Here is a 14,430-nt window from a genome sequence, read left to right on the forward strand (position 1 = left end):
AACTTACCTTTAGGTGTGTTTGTGGAAAGGGACTTTGGACAAGGGCATGGAGTCACAGGACAAGGGAGAACGGCATCACACTGACAGAGTAGGGTTAGATTGGATATTGGGAAGAAATTCTTCCCTGTGTGGTGAGGCCCTGGCACAGGTTTCCCAGAGAAGCTGTGGCTGCCCCATCCCTAGAAGTGTTCAAGGCCAGGTTGGACAGGGCTTGGAGCAACCTGGTCTAGAGGAAGGCGTCCCTGCCCATGGCAGGGGGTGGCACAAGATGGTCTTTGAGGCCCCTTCCAGCCCCCTGTGCCAGGGAAATGCTTTCATCGAGGGTTTCTTCACTCCTACATTCCGGCCCTTCTGGGGCTCATTCCCAGAGCCTCTCTCACCACCCGTCACTCCTCCACCGCTCTTCACTCACAGGTGGTTGTGAAGGAAAGCTCTGACCAATCTGCAGATATTTAATTATCTGATTGCCCTGGACCCCAGCACAGGGCAGGGAGGGGGGAGCAGCAGGCAATGAGGGCTGCAGGGTCTCCCAAAGAGATGGAGCCACGGCAGCAGGGACACAGAAATCTCCCTGTGGAGATGGGTTTGTTCAAACTCCACCTCGCTCCCACCTCCAGACCGTGTTCTGCCATCCCCTCCTAATCCAAGCCCACGGCTGGTCTCCAGGACACCCAGCTGATGCAGACTTTTCCCCCTTCCTGCATGCGTCAGTGAGTTTAGAGCCCAGGTGTGATTTTTCTAGACCCTTTTGTCTGAGGTTTAGAAGCAGAATAAGCTTCATTAGCAGGAGGGAGGATTTACAATAAGTAATAGGTAGGTGCTACCTTGTGAGCCGTCAGCATTGTGCTAAATTACCAGCTGCTTTGCCGAGCTCATCTGCAAACAATCAGCTCCTCACCCAGAGAATAGAGCCTTAAACAGCTATTTCTTAAAAAAACCCCTTTGCTTTTAATCTTTATTTCCCAAAAGCTAAAATTTTGAATTAGCCCAAATGTACAAACTATAATTGCTTTGAGGTTTATGGTTCATTAGAATAATTAAAATACCACATGCTTGCTGATAAAATACCATGTCCCTCCACCACCAGGCTCTGGGTTTGTGCAGGTAAAGTCTTCCCTTGGCTACAGACCCACCTGATCCCTCGATGTGCTGAACTGCTGTCAATGAACCAGGGGGTTTGGATGCTTTTTTTGGAACCCCAGTCCAACTGCAACCCAAATCCAACCCAATCCAATCCAACCATAAACCAACACCAAACCCAATTCAACTCAACCTAATCCCAACCCAAACCCAACCACAACCCAACAAATCCAGCCCAACCCAATTAATCCAACCACAATCCAACACAACCTAATCCCAACCCAAATCGAACCCAATCCAAGTGCAACCCAACACCAAGCCAAAACCAATCCAAGTAAAATCCAACCCAAATCCAATGCAAACCCAACCCAACACAATCCCAAACCCAACCTGATCCAACCCACCTCACCCAAAGCGCCCAGCATGGCACTGGGAGGTGTGACAGGAGCGCTGGCAGTAGTCTGGGCGCTCTCAAACCATCTGAGTTGCTTCACTTGCTGATTCAAAACTCCCGAAAATCAGTAAAGAGACAAGGGCAGCCTGACCACAGGCCTGTGGGGACCTCAGAAACACCACATGTGTCAGTGGCCACTGGGACACTGGGACCAAGGCTGGCCCGTGGTGGCCTGGCCATGGCCAACTTGTGAGACTTGTGTCCTTGACCTGAAACATGGCAGGGCTGCGCCGTGAGACTTGTCCAATGTCAGTTCCAACAGATATTATTGCACCATCTCTTTTTTTTTTTGGTTTAATGCCCGAAATGACAGGCCAGGGACCATGAGAGAGGCTCTGCCCATGGGCAGTGCCACCACCCAGCTTTCGTATCACTTTGACTGATGACTTTAATATTAAGCATCAAATGCCCTGTCAGGCTGGTTTAAAAAAGTATTTCCTATCTTTAATTTGTCTTGGAATAAACTGATGTTTACGACACTATTAAAGCTGGCCCAAAAAGGGAACATTTAGTAAGCGTTCCAGCCAAATTTTTCTTTTTGGAAAGTTTTAATTAAAAAAAATATTCCACTGGCTCTCCTGTAAGAGCAATAACTTAGGCTTGATTTCCCTTTCCTCCAGGAGACGTCTTGTAAATATGTCTGCATGGGACTTTTGTTCCCAGAAACCCTCTAGGTAGCACATCCAAAAGCTCTCATGTGCCTCAGAAAAGGAACTTACTCCTGTCTCAGAGTAACAGGAGCATCTGAGGAGCCAAAGGGGGACACTGCATGGAAAGGTTTTGTGGGGACACGGCTGGCAACAGCCTCCTGGCACCGGGTGGGCTGTGCTGGTGCTCACACAGCATCGCTAAACAGGCCCTTAAATACCGTGTCCCTAAATAATGCCTTTTGGAGTGGTTTTGGCGTGTTTGCAATTCCCATTCATCCACAGCATTCTCTGCTCTGGCAGCATCCCGTGAAGGCAGGAGTGATGATGGAGGAGCAGCTCTGGATGGGACAGTCCCAAACAAAAGCAAAGAGTGGTGACAGGAAATATTAAGCATTTTAAAAAAATCCTTTCCATTAGTCCTTCCCATCCCTCTCCTAACCCTCTGGGAAGGTGTTTTGTTACACCTGCCCCAGGCAGGGCCAGTGCCAGCTCCAAGCAGCCCCACGGTCCCAGCACCAGCCGCAGCCATGGAGTGATGCCGAGGCAGGATAAAGCCAGACCTCATCTTATGCCAGGGCTGGATAAAGCCCAGCCCCATCTGATGCCAGGATTGGATAAAGACTGGCCCCATCCTCAGCTTCAGGAAAACCAAGAAAGAGCACAAATGTTGACTATTAAATCCAAGGATGGACATGAACCAGCAATGTGCCACTGAAACACTGAAATACTACAAACCTCTCACCCTCTTCTTCTAACACCTCAGAGCAGAGACCACCAGGCAGGTGGGGAACTTCACCCCTGCTGAAACCACACCAGGCAGGTGAGGAGCCCAGAGCATCCCTCAAGGCACTGGGGTGTTATGGAGAGGGTGTGATCCCCTGGGAACAATCTGTGCTGCCTGCCCCGGAAAGCAGAAAAAAAATGATGGACTTTTTCCTCTTTTTTTTTTTTCCCCCAAGACAAAAGCCCAGGAAGTTTAATTACTGTGGAAGAAACATGAACAAGGCTGAAATTTCAGCTCCCTCTTCTCTCAGTGACACCACAGAGCAAACGAAGCAGCAGCCCAAGGCTGGGGGAGGTGGGGGATCAGGGTGTTTGGGAGCGTCTCTGTGACCGGTTTCAAATGTCCTTCACTTCTCTCATTACAGCTCTTCTAAAAATATCAAATATAGATCTTTCCCTCATAATATTTTAAGATACTCTATTTATACATTAATTCTTTCAAAAATAAAAAGTGACACATACAGCAATTCAGTCACTCAGAGTCTTAAAAATTATTACAAAAAGCCACGACATCCATCCCCAGGGTGGCGGCAGCGTCGCTTTGGTGCAGGACTCACCACCGCGGGCTGGGGGTTCTTTTGAGACTTTCTTTTATAAAATATAATAATTCCAGCTCTCAATATCCTGGCTCTGCAGTCAAACAGGGCTCCTTCTTCCACCCTCCCCTGTAAAAATGATCTGGAATGATGAGGGACTTGCACACTCGCTCTGCCGAGCCCTCACAGTGTGTCCACGGAGGCAGGAGCATCCTCTGAGGGCAGATGGAGCTGAAGGACTCGTCCTTTGCTCTCCACAGATCCCAGGTTGGCCACACCAACAGCAAATGTTCTGTGAGGATGGAAATAATTCACCTTGTACAAGCAGCACTGCACAGACTTGGCACGGACAGACAGCACACCAGGCTGCAAGCAAGGAGATGCCTAAAAAACAGCGTTGGAGAGTGGCAGACACAGCTTCAACACGGCACATCAGCGGCCTGGGCACTGGTGGGAGCATGGATGTGTCTGTGCAATGGGAATTAGGAAGTGGAGGTACCAAATAGCCAAAAAACAGGAGCAGGGTTTGTCTGGGGCTGCACCAGGAAGGCAGCGTGGGCTGCTCGCCTCGCCCAGCACTGAGGTTTATCTCACAAAAATCAAAATCCTTAAAAAAAAAAAAAAAAAAAGAGTTTGAGAGGTTTGGTCCAAAATATCCTTACTCTGCCATGCCAGCACCTGCTGAGCCCCACCAGCCCTGAGCCCCCACAGAGCCCACCCAGGGCTCGCTCTCGCCTGCAAGACCCGGCACTGCGGTGGCACGAGGAGGGCGGTCGCCTCACCGGGGCTGCCCAAGTCACCACGGGGGCTCGGCCCCCTCAAAGCGCTGCTGCAGCCCCAGCCTGGGGTTTGGTGTCAGCCAAAAGCACCCCAACCCTTCCCCTGCCCCCAAGGTCAGGTCAGGGTGCTCCCTGGCAGCATGGAGAGTGTCGCTCAGGCCGGTTGGAATGCAGGGAAGGATCTGGGAGCACAGGACTCGCTGCTGGTCGCTCCTCCTTGGCAGGAACACTGGTGAGTGGGGGTCCCCCAGCTCCCACTGATGCTCCATGCAGCCAGTGAACGGTCCTGCTGTGAGGAACATCCTGCTCAGGGGCTCTTGTGCCATTCACAGTCTGCAGGCTCGGCCCCTTGGAGCACTTGGTTGCAGTGTGGAGCTGTCCCTTTCCTGGTTTTCTCATCACTGGGATGCAGGCTTCGGGCATCTCTCCATCTCCCCAGGACTGCTCCCATGCAGCCCTGGAGCGCACACCGGGAGGAGAGGAGCATGTCATGATCCACACAAACATCCATCCAGCGGGCACAGGGATGTCCTCACCCCACGTCACACAGGGGCCTGCAGGACTCCACCATGGATACCATGGAACACTCAGCAGTGGCACTGCACAAACCCACAGTTATAGGAACTCCACATAGTTCTCAGGGATCAATCCTGTCTTGCCATTGAGGGTCCCTTCCAGCCAGCCAGGCTCCTGGGATGGGTGAACTGTGGAGAGAAGGAAAGGGCAGGTCACTACAGGAGGGGACGGGGGCTGCTGCTCCTTGTGTGCTGACCACATCAAAGCTGCTCTTGGAAGAGAGTGAGACCTTTAATTTGTGTTTATTTTTAAGAAAGGAAAACCAACAGAGTTAAAAATGAGCTTTGGGGTCCCTTCCAGCCCAAACCATTTGATGATTCTGTGAACACACCAAGGGGCTCAGACAGCTGAAGTGCTCTGTCTGTGCCTGCTCTCCCGTGGGACTCCTCGGCCTTTCCTTCCCCAAGTGAATCCCACCACAAGACCAAGTGAGCCGCACACTCAGCTGCAGATGGCGTGTCCACATACTATCTGGAGCTGCTGGGCTGAGGGAAGTGAAGCATTTGGGATAAAAACAGGGGTTCAAAACTTTCTCCAGATTTGGGCTAAAATCTCTTTGAGGTTGGAGAGCATGGTCACATCGTAACCCTGCACATCCCGGCTCGGCCTTGGCCCAGTCTGGGAGGGAAACTGCATTAGCGAATGCTCCCGGCGGGAAAGCAAACCCTGCAATCTGATTGTGTGCAACCAGAAACCTGATCAGTCCTCAAAAGCCTTTCTTTATTCAATCAACTCCTGCAAATTTGCTGATTTTGCAGGAGCCAGGCCAGGGCTACACCGATGCAGTGTTTCGGAGCTGCCCCAGCCTCCCGTGACTCTGCAGGTCTGACTGTTCACGCCATGTCTGGAACCAACCTGGACAAGACACGAGTTTAACCAGAGCTCTCAAATGTGCCATTATTGACCATGTGGGTGTTGCTCACTGTGGGCAGCAGTACCCCAGTATCCCCATTGGATTAAGCTGCTGCTTGGTCACAAAGCTTAAAGTCCAACTAGTACCTGTCTGCATGTATTTCTGAGATCTGTTTGCCTTTGCTGGGGTTTGTAAAGCCCCTTGATCACAGCAAGACTCCCACCAAGCTGTGCTGGTTCTAACTCCAGCCAACGTGAGCCCCGACTGCGCTGCTGAGTGACTGGAACACACTGTGTACTTTTTCCCTTGAATAATCCATTGATTTTTATCAGCAAACATAATGTATTTAATTCAAACTTGTTCCCCTCCTAATTCCCCTCCGAGCTGCTCTGATTCCCACGGGCTCTCAAAGGGGAGACCATGTTTATTTATTAGATGACTATGGAGCTGCTTAGATGAGGGGTTGTCTTTAATTCACATGGACTCATTATCTTCCCCTTTCTGCTGTATTCTCCTCTATATCCCAGGGCAAAACCAGTGTCTGTGGTAGCAGCTTCCCAAATGACAATGCATAACATATAAAAGCCAAGAACTACTTGGAAAGTAGTAAAAAATCTTTTCTTTACACTGGGATTATAACTAAGCCAGAGCTGCTCAGTTCCATGGGGCACAGATACTTGGTGCAGGAAACAGAAAAATCTATGTTCATTAATGTTGTCTTTCACTAAGCAAAGCCCACCTATTCCAGTGCTCAGTATCCAGAGGGACAAAGCACATGATACTTTTCCATCTTCTGCATGAAACACGACAGCAACTGCACAGAATATTTCTGGTGCTGGTACGTGGAATCTAATCTCTTCTACCCAGAAGCCCTCCAGGAATGGCTCAGAAGAGGGGTCCGTACCCATGGGAGGGACCTGGCACGGTCACACAGCCTTGCTCTGCCAGTGGCACCGGGCACAGCTCTTGCCATCCCGCTTTCCCAACACTCCAGGAACTACATCCTAAATATTGCACTGAAAAATGAGCCCATGTACCCCCAGGACTCACCGTTGTCAAACACGGTGCCGGCCGTGAAGGAGAGCTCCGAGTCGTGCTCGGCTTTGCAGGCGTAGAGCGCGCGGGCTTTGCGCAGTGGGGAGCTGCAAAGAGAGGGCAGAGGTTGGTACAAAACCACCCAGACAGACCAGCACCCCCTGCTGTGCCCAGGGGCAGCCACGTGCTTGTTGAAGAGGGGTCCAAAGGCCTCTGCTGCTCTGTGAGGGTCCATGGCTACACTGCTTGGGGGAAGCATGAAGAAGACACCAGATGAGGCTGAAGGTTCTTGGGGATGAGCCACATTTCACCACAAGGTAAATCCCAATCTGACCCCAGCTGGCACCATGAGGACTAGAGCCCAGACTGGTGCCCACACAGCAGCAGCCCAAGCCAAGGTCCCCAGGAGAACTCCAGGCACTGGGCTGGAGCTGGAATGTTCTGTGAGTCTCTGAGGGGCCATCACCAACCAGAGGCTGGCACAGAGCAAAGGTGTCACCAGCCCTGCTCTGCCAAACCCATCACTCCCGGGTGCAGCTGCAACCACAAGATTTCTCAAAGAAAAATCAGCACTGGGGGAAAGGTATTTCAAAACAGAAAACCAAGGAGGTCCATGAAGAATTTGCTGCACTTCTTTAGAGACTGTACCTGAAGGTAAAAAAGATTTAACAGCCGTTAGATTTTGCTGGAAGTGTCAGCATGCCCACGCTGCGGGGGAGGGAATCAGAGTGCAGAGAGCCAGGAATGGAGCGATCCACTGACAGAGCAGGGAAAATGAGGGACCTCACGGTCCCCCCAGCAAAGTGCAGGCATACAAAGCTGTCCCCACACATGGAGCCTCATGGCTTTGGGCTGGAGCAAGGCTGGTGCAAAGCTGGGACACTGCCACGCTACGGTGACGGTGGCGGTGACAGTGCCAACCTGCCCAGGCACTGGGCCACCCCACCAGCCGGCTCCATCCAGCACTCTGCAGGCTGCTCGGCTGGGACACGGCCAAGAGAAGTGTTGGAAGTGCCCCTGGGAGCTGCTGGGGTGGGGAACAAGGCGTCACCATTCTCAGGTCAGTGCTTTCACCAGCTTTTATCTTTCCAAGGACTTGAACTTCCTCAGAGTTCCCTCTGAGCAAGACCAGGGAAGCGGCAGTGCTTTGTGGCAAAACCAGTTCCCTTTCACAGCAAACCCCAAACCAGGGGAGCTGTGAATGGTTTTGGCTTTGCAGTGAAGAGAGCCCTGAAATGAAGGTCTCTCCTCTCAAAATTCCAGCTGCCTGACACAAGCAGCTCCCAAACACTTAAAACCCAGGATGGGCAAACAGTCCTCCCACTCCAGAGGGTCCTTCACTGCTGGGGAGGCACCACTCACGTGGAGTGCTTAAGAGACCATCAGATGAAAAACAAAAGGTATTTTCGGGTTTACTACCTTGATTATTCAAGTTGTTGGTTTTCTCCCCAAAAACCAACCCTTGCAGCCTGGTGTCCCTGGGCCCAACCTGCCCCTTGCCCACTGGCTGCTCTCTGGCTGCCACTGTGCCTAGCCAAGCCCTGTGGGGCTTTTGGGGACCCTGATGGTTGTTCTCGTTCAGTTCCTGCCTCCAGGCATGGTCCAAGGCCAGCATGGCACTCCAGAGTGTCACCCATCTGCCCTTCTGTGGGCACCTGGAGGATGCTGAGCCTGTCCCTGAGGAGGAAGGCTGCTCGCAGGGCATCACGCACTGGCAGCCTCCGCAGACGTGCAGCAGAACAAATCAATGCCCTGCCAAGGGGCAGCAGCATTTGTGTGGCTGCAGGTGTGGGGGAAGAGCTTGGCCTGTGCCTGGCACCACCAAAGAGGTTTGACACATCTCCCAAGTGCAGGGATTGGTGCCCCAGCTCTGCACCTGCCAAGGACTGGGAGCCACGATCCGCCAGGAATGGCAACAGCCTCTTGCTCCACTGTGCCAGGGTGGGCTCAGACAGGAGGAATTCCATTGGAGGGCACCCAGTACATGGCCCAGCAGTGACACTGAGTGTCTGCTGGGACCTGCAGTGCAGGCCCTGTGTCCACAATGTGGCACAATGGCACTGCAGCACTCGCTCCAGCTCCTGGCACCCCGGGGGGACCCCACAGGGCTGGCACACAGCACAGCCTGACCCACTGTTCCAGGGGCCACTGGGAATCCTCCACTGGTCCATCTGCACCTTCCAGGACCAATTTGCTCCAGAGATGCCCAAGCACACAGACGTGGGCAGAGAGCAGCAAACACCTGTGCTGCCCCATGTCCTTCACCCTCCTCAGATCCCAGATGAAGCAGTGGCCAGAAAATGGGGGATGACTGTGCTTTTCAAAGGCTCTTTACTCCTTGTAGTACACTTCTTACCTGTTGCAGAGCAGAGTAAAGCCAACTCAGGAGCTGAAGTGGCCAGAGAAAACCACCAAGCAGCAACACCGGGCACTGCGGCCACGACCTTGTGAGCACCAGCTCCTGCTCGCCTGGGCAGGAGATTCCCAGAGGCCCAGGGGGGATCAAAGAGTCTCTCCTGGGGCAGAAGGGTTTGAAAGCTCCTCTCTTGCTGAGTGCAGACAGCTGTGTTGCAGGGGTTTGAGCAGGATGCAAAGGGAAAGGGAAGTGAAGTGGGAGAAACCGGGGAAATTAAACAGAAATAGCAAAAGCAACAAAAAGCAAAGCGAATTGTGCAACAGACCTGATGGGGGATGAGTCGCTGGACGTAGAGGAGGTGGGCATAGGACTTGATGGCGCGGAGAACATGGGCCAGGACGGTGAGAGGGGTGACGTTGGGCTTGGATTCTGAGGGCTGCAAGACATAACCAGAGACCTTATCAACGTGCAACCACAGCAACAAACAGCAACCGAGAGACAGTGAGACGACAGCCGACGATAGCAAGTGCCTTGGGAATATTCAGAGCATGAGACACAGCTACGAAATGAAGTGCCAAGACCTTGGGAAGTGTTTCAAGGCCGGATCTGCATTTCTCTGGACAACAAGAGCTGGATCTTCCAATTAACCCCTGATCCATCATCCCCTCTGCCGAGGAGGGGTCTCACTGCTGGCAAGCCAGCCACTTACCTGCCTTGTATTTCCCCCAGTGCTGCCAGAAATAGCTGCTGGTAGTTCTGGACATTAATGATGCCTGTGACCAGCCTCCACCCCCTCTGTATGTCACTTGTTGCAGTGCTCATGCAGTTGGTGCTATAAAACTGTCATTGATTATGTTTTCCACGTTTTACATCGCAGAACTCTTTTTTTTTCCCCTCATGCAAACAGCTCTTCACTTTCAAGACACAGCTGTCAACTGAAGCTGAATCAATTTACTGAACTGGTAAATGCATGCAGAAGTGTTTGGTTCCTTCAAAACTGTTCGATTCAGGTCATTCTCTGGTTCGCTGAAAAGCAATTATTGTACTAAAATACCAGTTTGACTCTGATTCATCTACTGTTTCTATGTTTAGGAACTCATTGGTATTCCCTGTCCAATTCAGATTATAAACTCTATCCCTGATAAAACAACAGAAAATCCTCTCTCCACTGCAAATGCTTCTGTAAAAGCGAGAAGTTTTGTAAAAGCATCATGGTTTATGTTTTTTCCCTTGCGAGAGGGACAGCACCTCTGATCACACAGGTCTGTGATGAGGTGGGCACAACCCACCAGCAATCCCCAGGATGTCCTCATCCCTGTCCCTGAGCTGGGGCCTCCCAGGGGAGAGGGAAGGGATACAGGGAACGGGGGCTTTAGAACATGTGGGAGAACCTCAGCCCTGCTGGAGCAGTTCAGACCAACAATTTAACCTTCTGTAGTGTCCTCTGGCTGCCACCGCACAGGGATATTCATGACATGCACACTTTCCCCCTGGAAATTGGACCACCCCTGCTTAAGGCCAAACTCTTGGCTTTACTCCTCATAGGAGCTGTGTCACTGGATTCAACAGACATTGATGAATTACAGGCAACACCTTTATTATGTCAGAGGATTATATGCGTATAGAAATGGGATACGACAGTGCAGCACCAGAGGCTGGAAAACAGGGAATGCTCACAGGCAGGCCACAACCAGAGATCCTCAAAATGTTCTGCTAATAATAATCGTTATTTAAGAACAATTTTTTTGCATTTTTTATCAATAAAACTGCCTGTCATTTGAAAAATGAGTAATTACCTGTTTGCCTTGGTCTTTAGGCTGAACCTGACAGCCATTGGTACTTACCAGATACTCGACCTACTGCCACCTCCAAAGAGAAGGAGGTGCTACCAAGACCACCAAGTCATCCCAAATTGCCAAAATTAACCCTTCAAGCACCAGTTCTTGTGAACAGATGGCACAATAATTCCCTTCTCCAAGAGGAGCCTGGCCAAGGTGGAACTTGGAGGGGCGATGAGCTGGAGACCAAAATGTGGCTGGGCCTGACCCACTGAGAGTGGCCACCAACACCCACCAGCCCTCTTGCCACTGCGCCCACCGCGGCTCCAGGCAGAGGGCTTGGGGTGCAAGAGGACATCTCACTGGGTGTGTCAGTGTGGGATGGGGCACCGTGACATCCCACAGGGTGCACCAGCGATGGGACAGCCACCACCTCTGCCACTGACCTTGGTTGTCCTCACTGCACGACAGAAGGAAAATCCAACTGTACAGGGCTCTGGGACTAGAAATTCCCAATGCACTTTCTGAGATGAAATCATGTCAAAAGAATGTAGCTCTCACTTCCCCTGAAGTCGCTCTGTCATCGCTCCACAACTGCGCACCCGCTACACTAATGGCAGCGGGGAATGCAATCAGCAGGACTCTAGATGTCTCTGCAATGGTGGGTAAAAAAGCTCGACTGCAAGCACTGGCACTCAGGCCAGCCTCTGCCTAAGAAGTTATCAATAATTTGGAGTAGGATTTTGGTGTCTTTGGATCCTTGGTGGCAAAGAAAACACTCTCCATGCCCACCAAACCAGCGGAGAGAACTGCTAACTAATTGGTGTGCAGACCACTCTGTTCCCATCAGGTTGCTCACAGAAGAGATGAACATGGTCTTACAATGGCCGAGCTGCTCCTGTGCAGCTCTGCAAGTCTGTCCAGCACATTTCCTCAAGAAGAACCCATGGATACCTCAGGACCCACCTGAGCTGCAGCCCAGCACTTACAGACCTCAGATGCACACAAAGGGTTCATCTCCCTTCCATGAAATACAGGTATTTACTTTCAAGATGCTGCTTGAATATCACCTTTCTGAGCTTATCTAAGTGCAAGACCCGAGTCCTGTCTCGTTGGAGGTGTCAGTGCATGCGATCAAACGGACTATCCCAGCATCTCTGGCATTTTGGAAAACAGTTTTCTTGTAGGATCCAATTTCCTTTGTTTCTCATGAAAAGAGCAGAGGTGGTGAGAGGCTGGGGGGAAGTGCTGGCTGCTGCCTGCAGGCAGCAAATGTCATCTGGACCTTTTTTTTCTTTCTTCTTACTCGGGAGGGCTTTGCGAGGGGCTCTTCCTGTTGGGTGCACAGTGGAAACAAAGCAGAGAAAATTGCTAAGAACCAAAACCACCAGAAGCAGCAAACAAAGTAGTGGCTCAAATTAAGAGTCTTCCAAGGTGGGAATGGACATTTCCTCAGCAGAAGCAGCCAAGGGAACTCCATGATTCTGCAGCCCAAGGCATCCCGAGGCTCTCGCCTTTCCTGCTGGTCCATCTGTGCCCTCGGAAGCACCGACTGAGACCCTGTGAGGAGGGACCTCTGCCAGGAATGGGCAGGGTGAGGAGGGTGTTGTGCCACAGCCTCTGTGGGGGCACCTGCACCTTCCACTGCATGTGGCAATCCCTCTGACAATCCCACTCTTCCAGCAAACAGTGTACTTAGAAATGAATTTAGGAGCTAAATCCTCCTCCCTGCTTCTCGTGCCTGCCATACACACTGCCTTTCCCGTGCAGATGTCTAATTTGCTGCCCAAACATGTTAAAAAAAGCAGTAACTCTTGCTTCAAAACTCTGCTGGAGTTGCTGGAGCTAAAAAATCTCTCTTCTAACCTGTTTTCATAACCTGCCTCTTTCATTCCTCTTCCTCTGCAATCCGCCCCGGCTGCCTCGCTTTCCTCACCCAGCTCAGGCCCTCCAGGCATGTGCAGCTCTGAAGGACTGTTCTCAGTGGGTTTCCAGACAACTTCTGCTGCTTTGTTCTCTTGGCTGAGAGGACATCGGTTCCACTTCAAACATGTTTACAACTTGTTGTTTATTTTTGTGGAACTTGGGGCTATTTCTGACACAGAACATCTCACAGCTATGGATGGGCAGAGCCCACTGAGGGATTAAAGCCCTTTCATGAAATCACCTCAAGAAAAACAACAATATTCCCTTTCTGACATGATCAGTACCTGACTGCAGCATAATACATCAAGGATCATCCAGCCCTTTACTCCCTGATCCATTCCTCTAGAACAAAGCTGCAGAACATAAGGTTCTTCTCAAAGATAACCAGAAAAAAGAAAATTACAGTTTTACGTAATGCCAGGGCACTTCAACTCTGCTGAAACAAGGACAAGACTGCAGGTCCCCAGCAGACATGGCTCTGTTGCCTGAATGAAATGGGATGCAGCCTTGGGTTGGGAAGCTCATGGAGCTCATGCAGTGCCACAGGTCCTAGCAAAGCTTGGAGTAGATGGATGGGCTCTAGGAAGCAGCTCCTGGGCACTGTGTCACTGTGGGTCAGTGACACACCACCCCATACCTGACCACCAGCTCACAGGGCTCCAGACTGGCAGGGTTCTTCCTCTGTTTGGTACTTTAACACAAGAAAAATGATAAATTCTCTCCAGAGTTATTCTCTTGGGAGTTATCTTGCTGCATGGTCATTTGGGTGAAAACAATGACACATTTAGGGAAATAAGCAGCCAAAATGCCCTGTGGTCAGCATTGTTTGACCAAACTGGTCAAAAAAAAAGCTCAAATTCTTCAGCATGGACCTTCCCCACATCTCCATTTACCAGTTCCCCATTTCCATCTCTATCAACACAGATTACAGGATCTTCTTTCCAAGAGCACGGACGTGTCCCTCTGTAATCCTGGTGACACCCAGCACATGGGTGTGTCTTGTCACTTTGCTGCTTGGCTGAGTTCCCACATGTAGAAATATTTCCCTGTTTTAGTCATTTCATAAACCATCTAAAAGCTTTTTCTACTGGAATAAGAGAGAGACCAGATGAGTTCTGACTTTGGGAAGGAGAGCTGGAGTTGTTGTCTCACTTAATAGACATTCCCATTTCCAAACGGAGCCGGATGGTGCTCAGTGGTGCAGAGGGATGTGATGACTGTGCTGGTTTGGTACAGAATTCTGGCACGGAGCTTACAGCCTGCTGTTAATGCTGGAGAAAGTGAGTGAATAAGCAATGGATGTGTTTTCAGCATGAGTAAGCGTTGGAGGCACTGCAGGAAGGAAGTTTGCAGGACCAGCGTGGTGTCAGCACAGGTGTCCTCTCCAGCAGGTGAGATCCAGGTGATGGGAGCATCGTGCCATCTTAACATGGAACAGTATTTCATTAATAGTCACACAGTTCACTTATAACAGAGAATTACCAGCATCACCAGCAAGCTACCGACCCACCAGTCACTGCTCTTATGTGGGACCAGCACTGGAAGTGGGACAGGCAGGGCAGGGGAACGGAGGCAACCACAGATCCACACTAATGGGGCTTTGGGTCCTACCCAGCACCCAACC

The 14,430-nt window shown here is 51.1% G+C and overlaps 1 protein-coding gene across 3 annotated transcripts in view; it reads right to left on the minus strand.

Moving 5' to 3' along the window:
- Positions 1-924: 924 nt before the first annotated feature.
- The window catches only part of ARHGAP26 (Rho GTPase activating protein 26), a 116,368-nt gene continuing 102,862 nt past the window's right edge, over positions 925-14,430 (minus strand). The window contains exons 21-23 of one of the 3 annotated variants that reach the window (XM_064671654.1): positions 9,428-9,538; positions 6,762-6,853; positions 925-4,986 (exon numbers count right to left, since the gene is read on the minus strand). In XM_064671654.1, coding sequence (XP_064527724.1) covers positions 4,898-4,986; positions 6,762-6,853; positions 9,428-9,538 — 292 coding nt within the window. In that variant the 3' untranslated portion in view covers positions 925-4,897. Of the gene's footprint in view, positions 4,987-6,761; positions 6,854-9,427; positions 9,539-10,678; positions 12,214-14,430 lie in introns of those variants that run through there. The other 2 variants (XM_064671655.1, XM_064671656.1) reach the window with 2 other exon arrangements.

The sequence above is a fragment of the Pseudopipra pipra genome, chromosome 15, assembly GCF_036250125.1.
Source record: "Pseudopipra pipra isolate bDixPip1 chromosome 15, bDixPip1.hap1, whole genome shotgun sequence".
Lineage (NCBI taxonomy): Eukaryota > Metazoa > Chordata > Aves > Passeriformes > Pipridae > Pseudopipra > Pseudopipra pipra.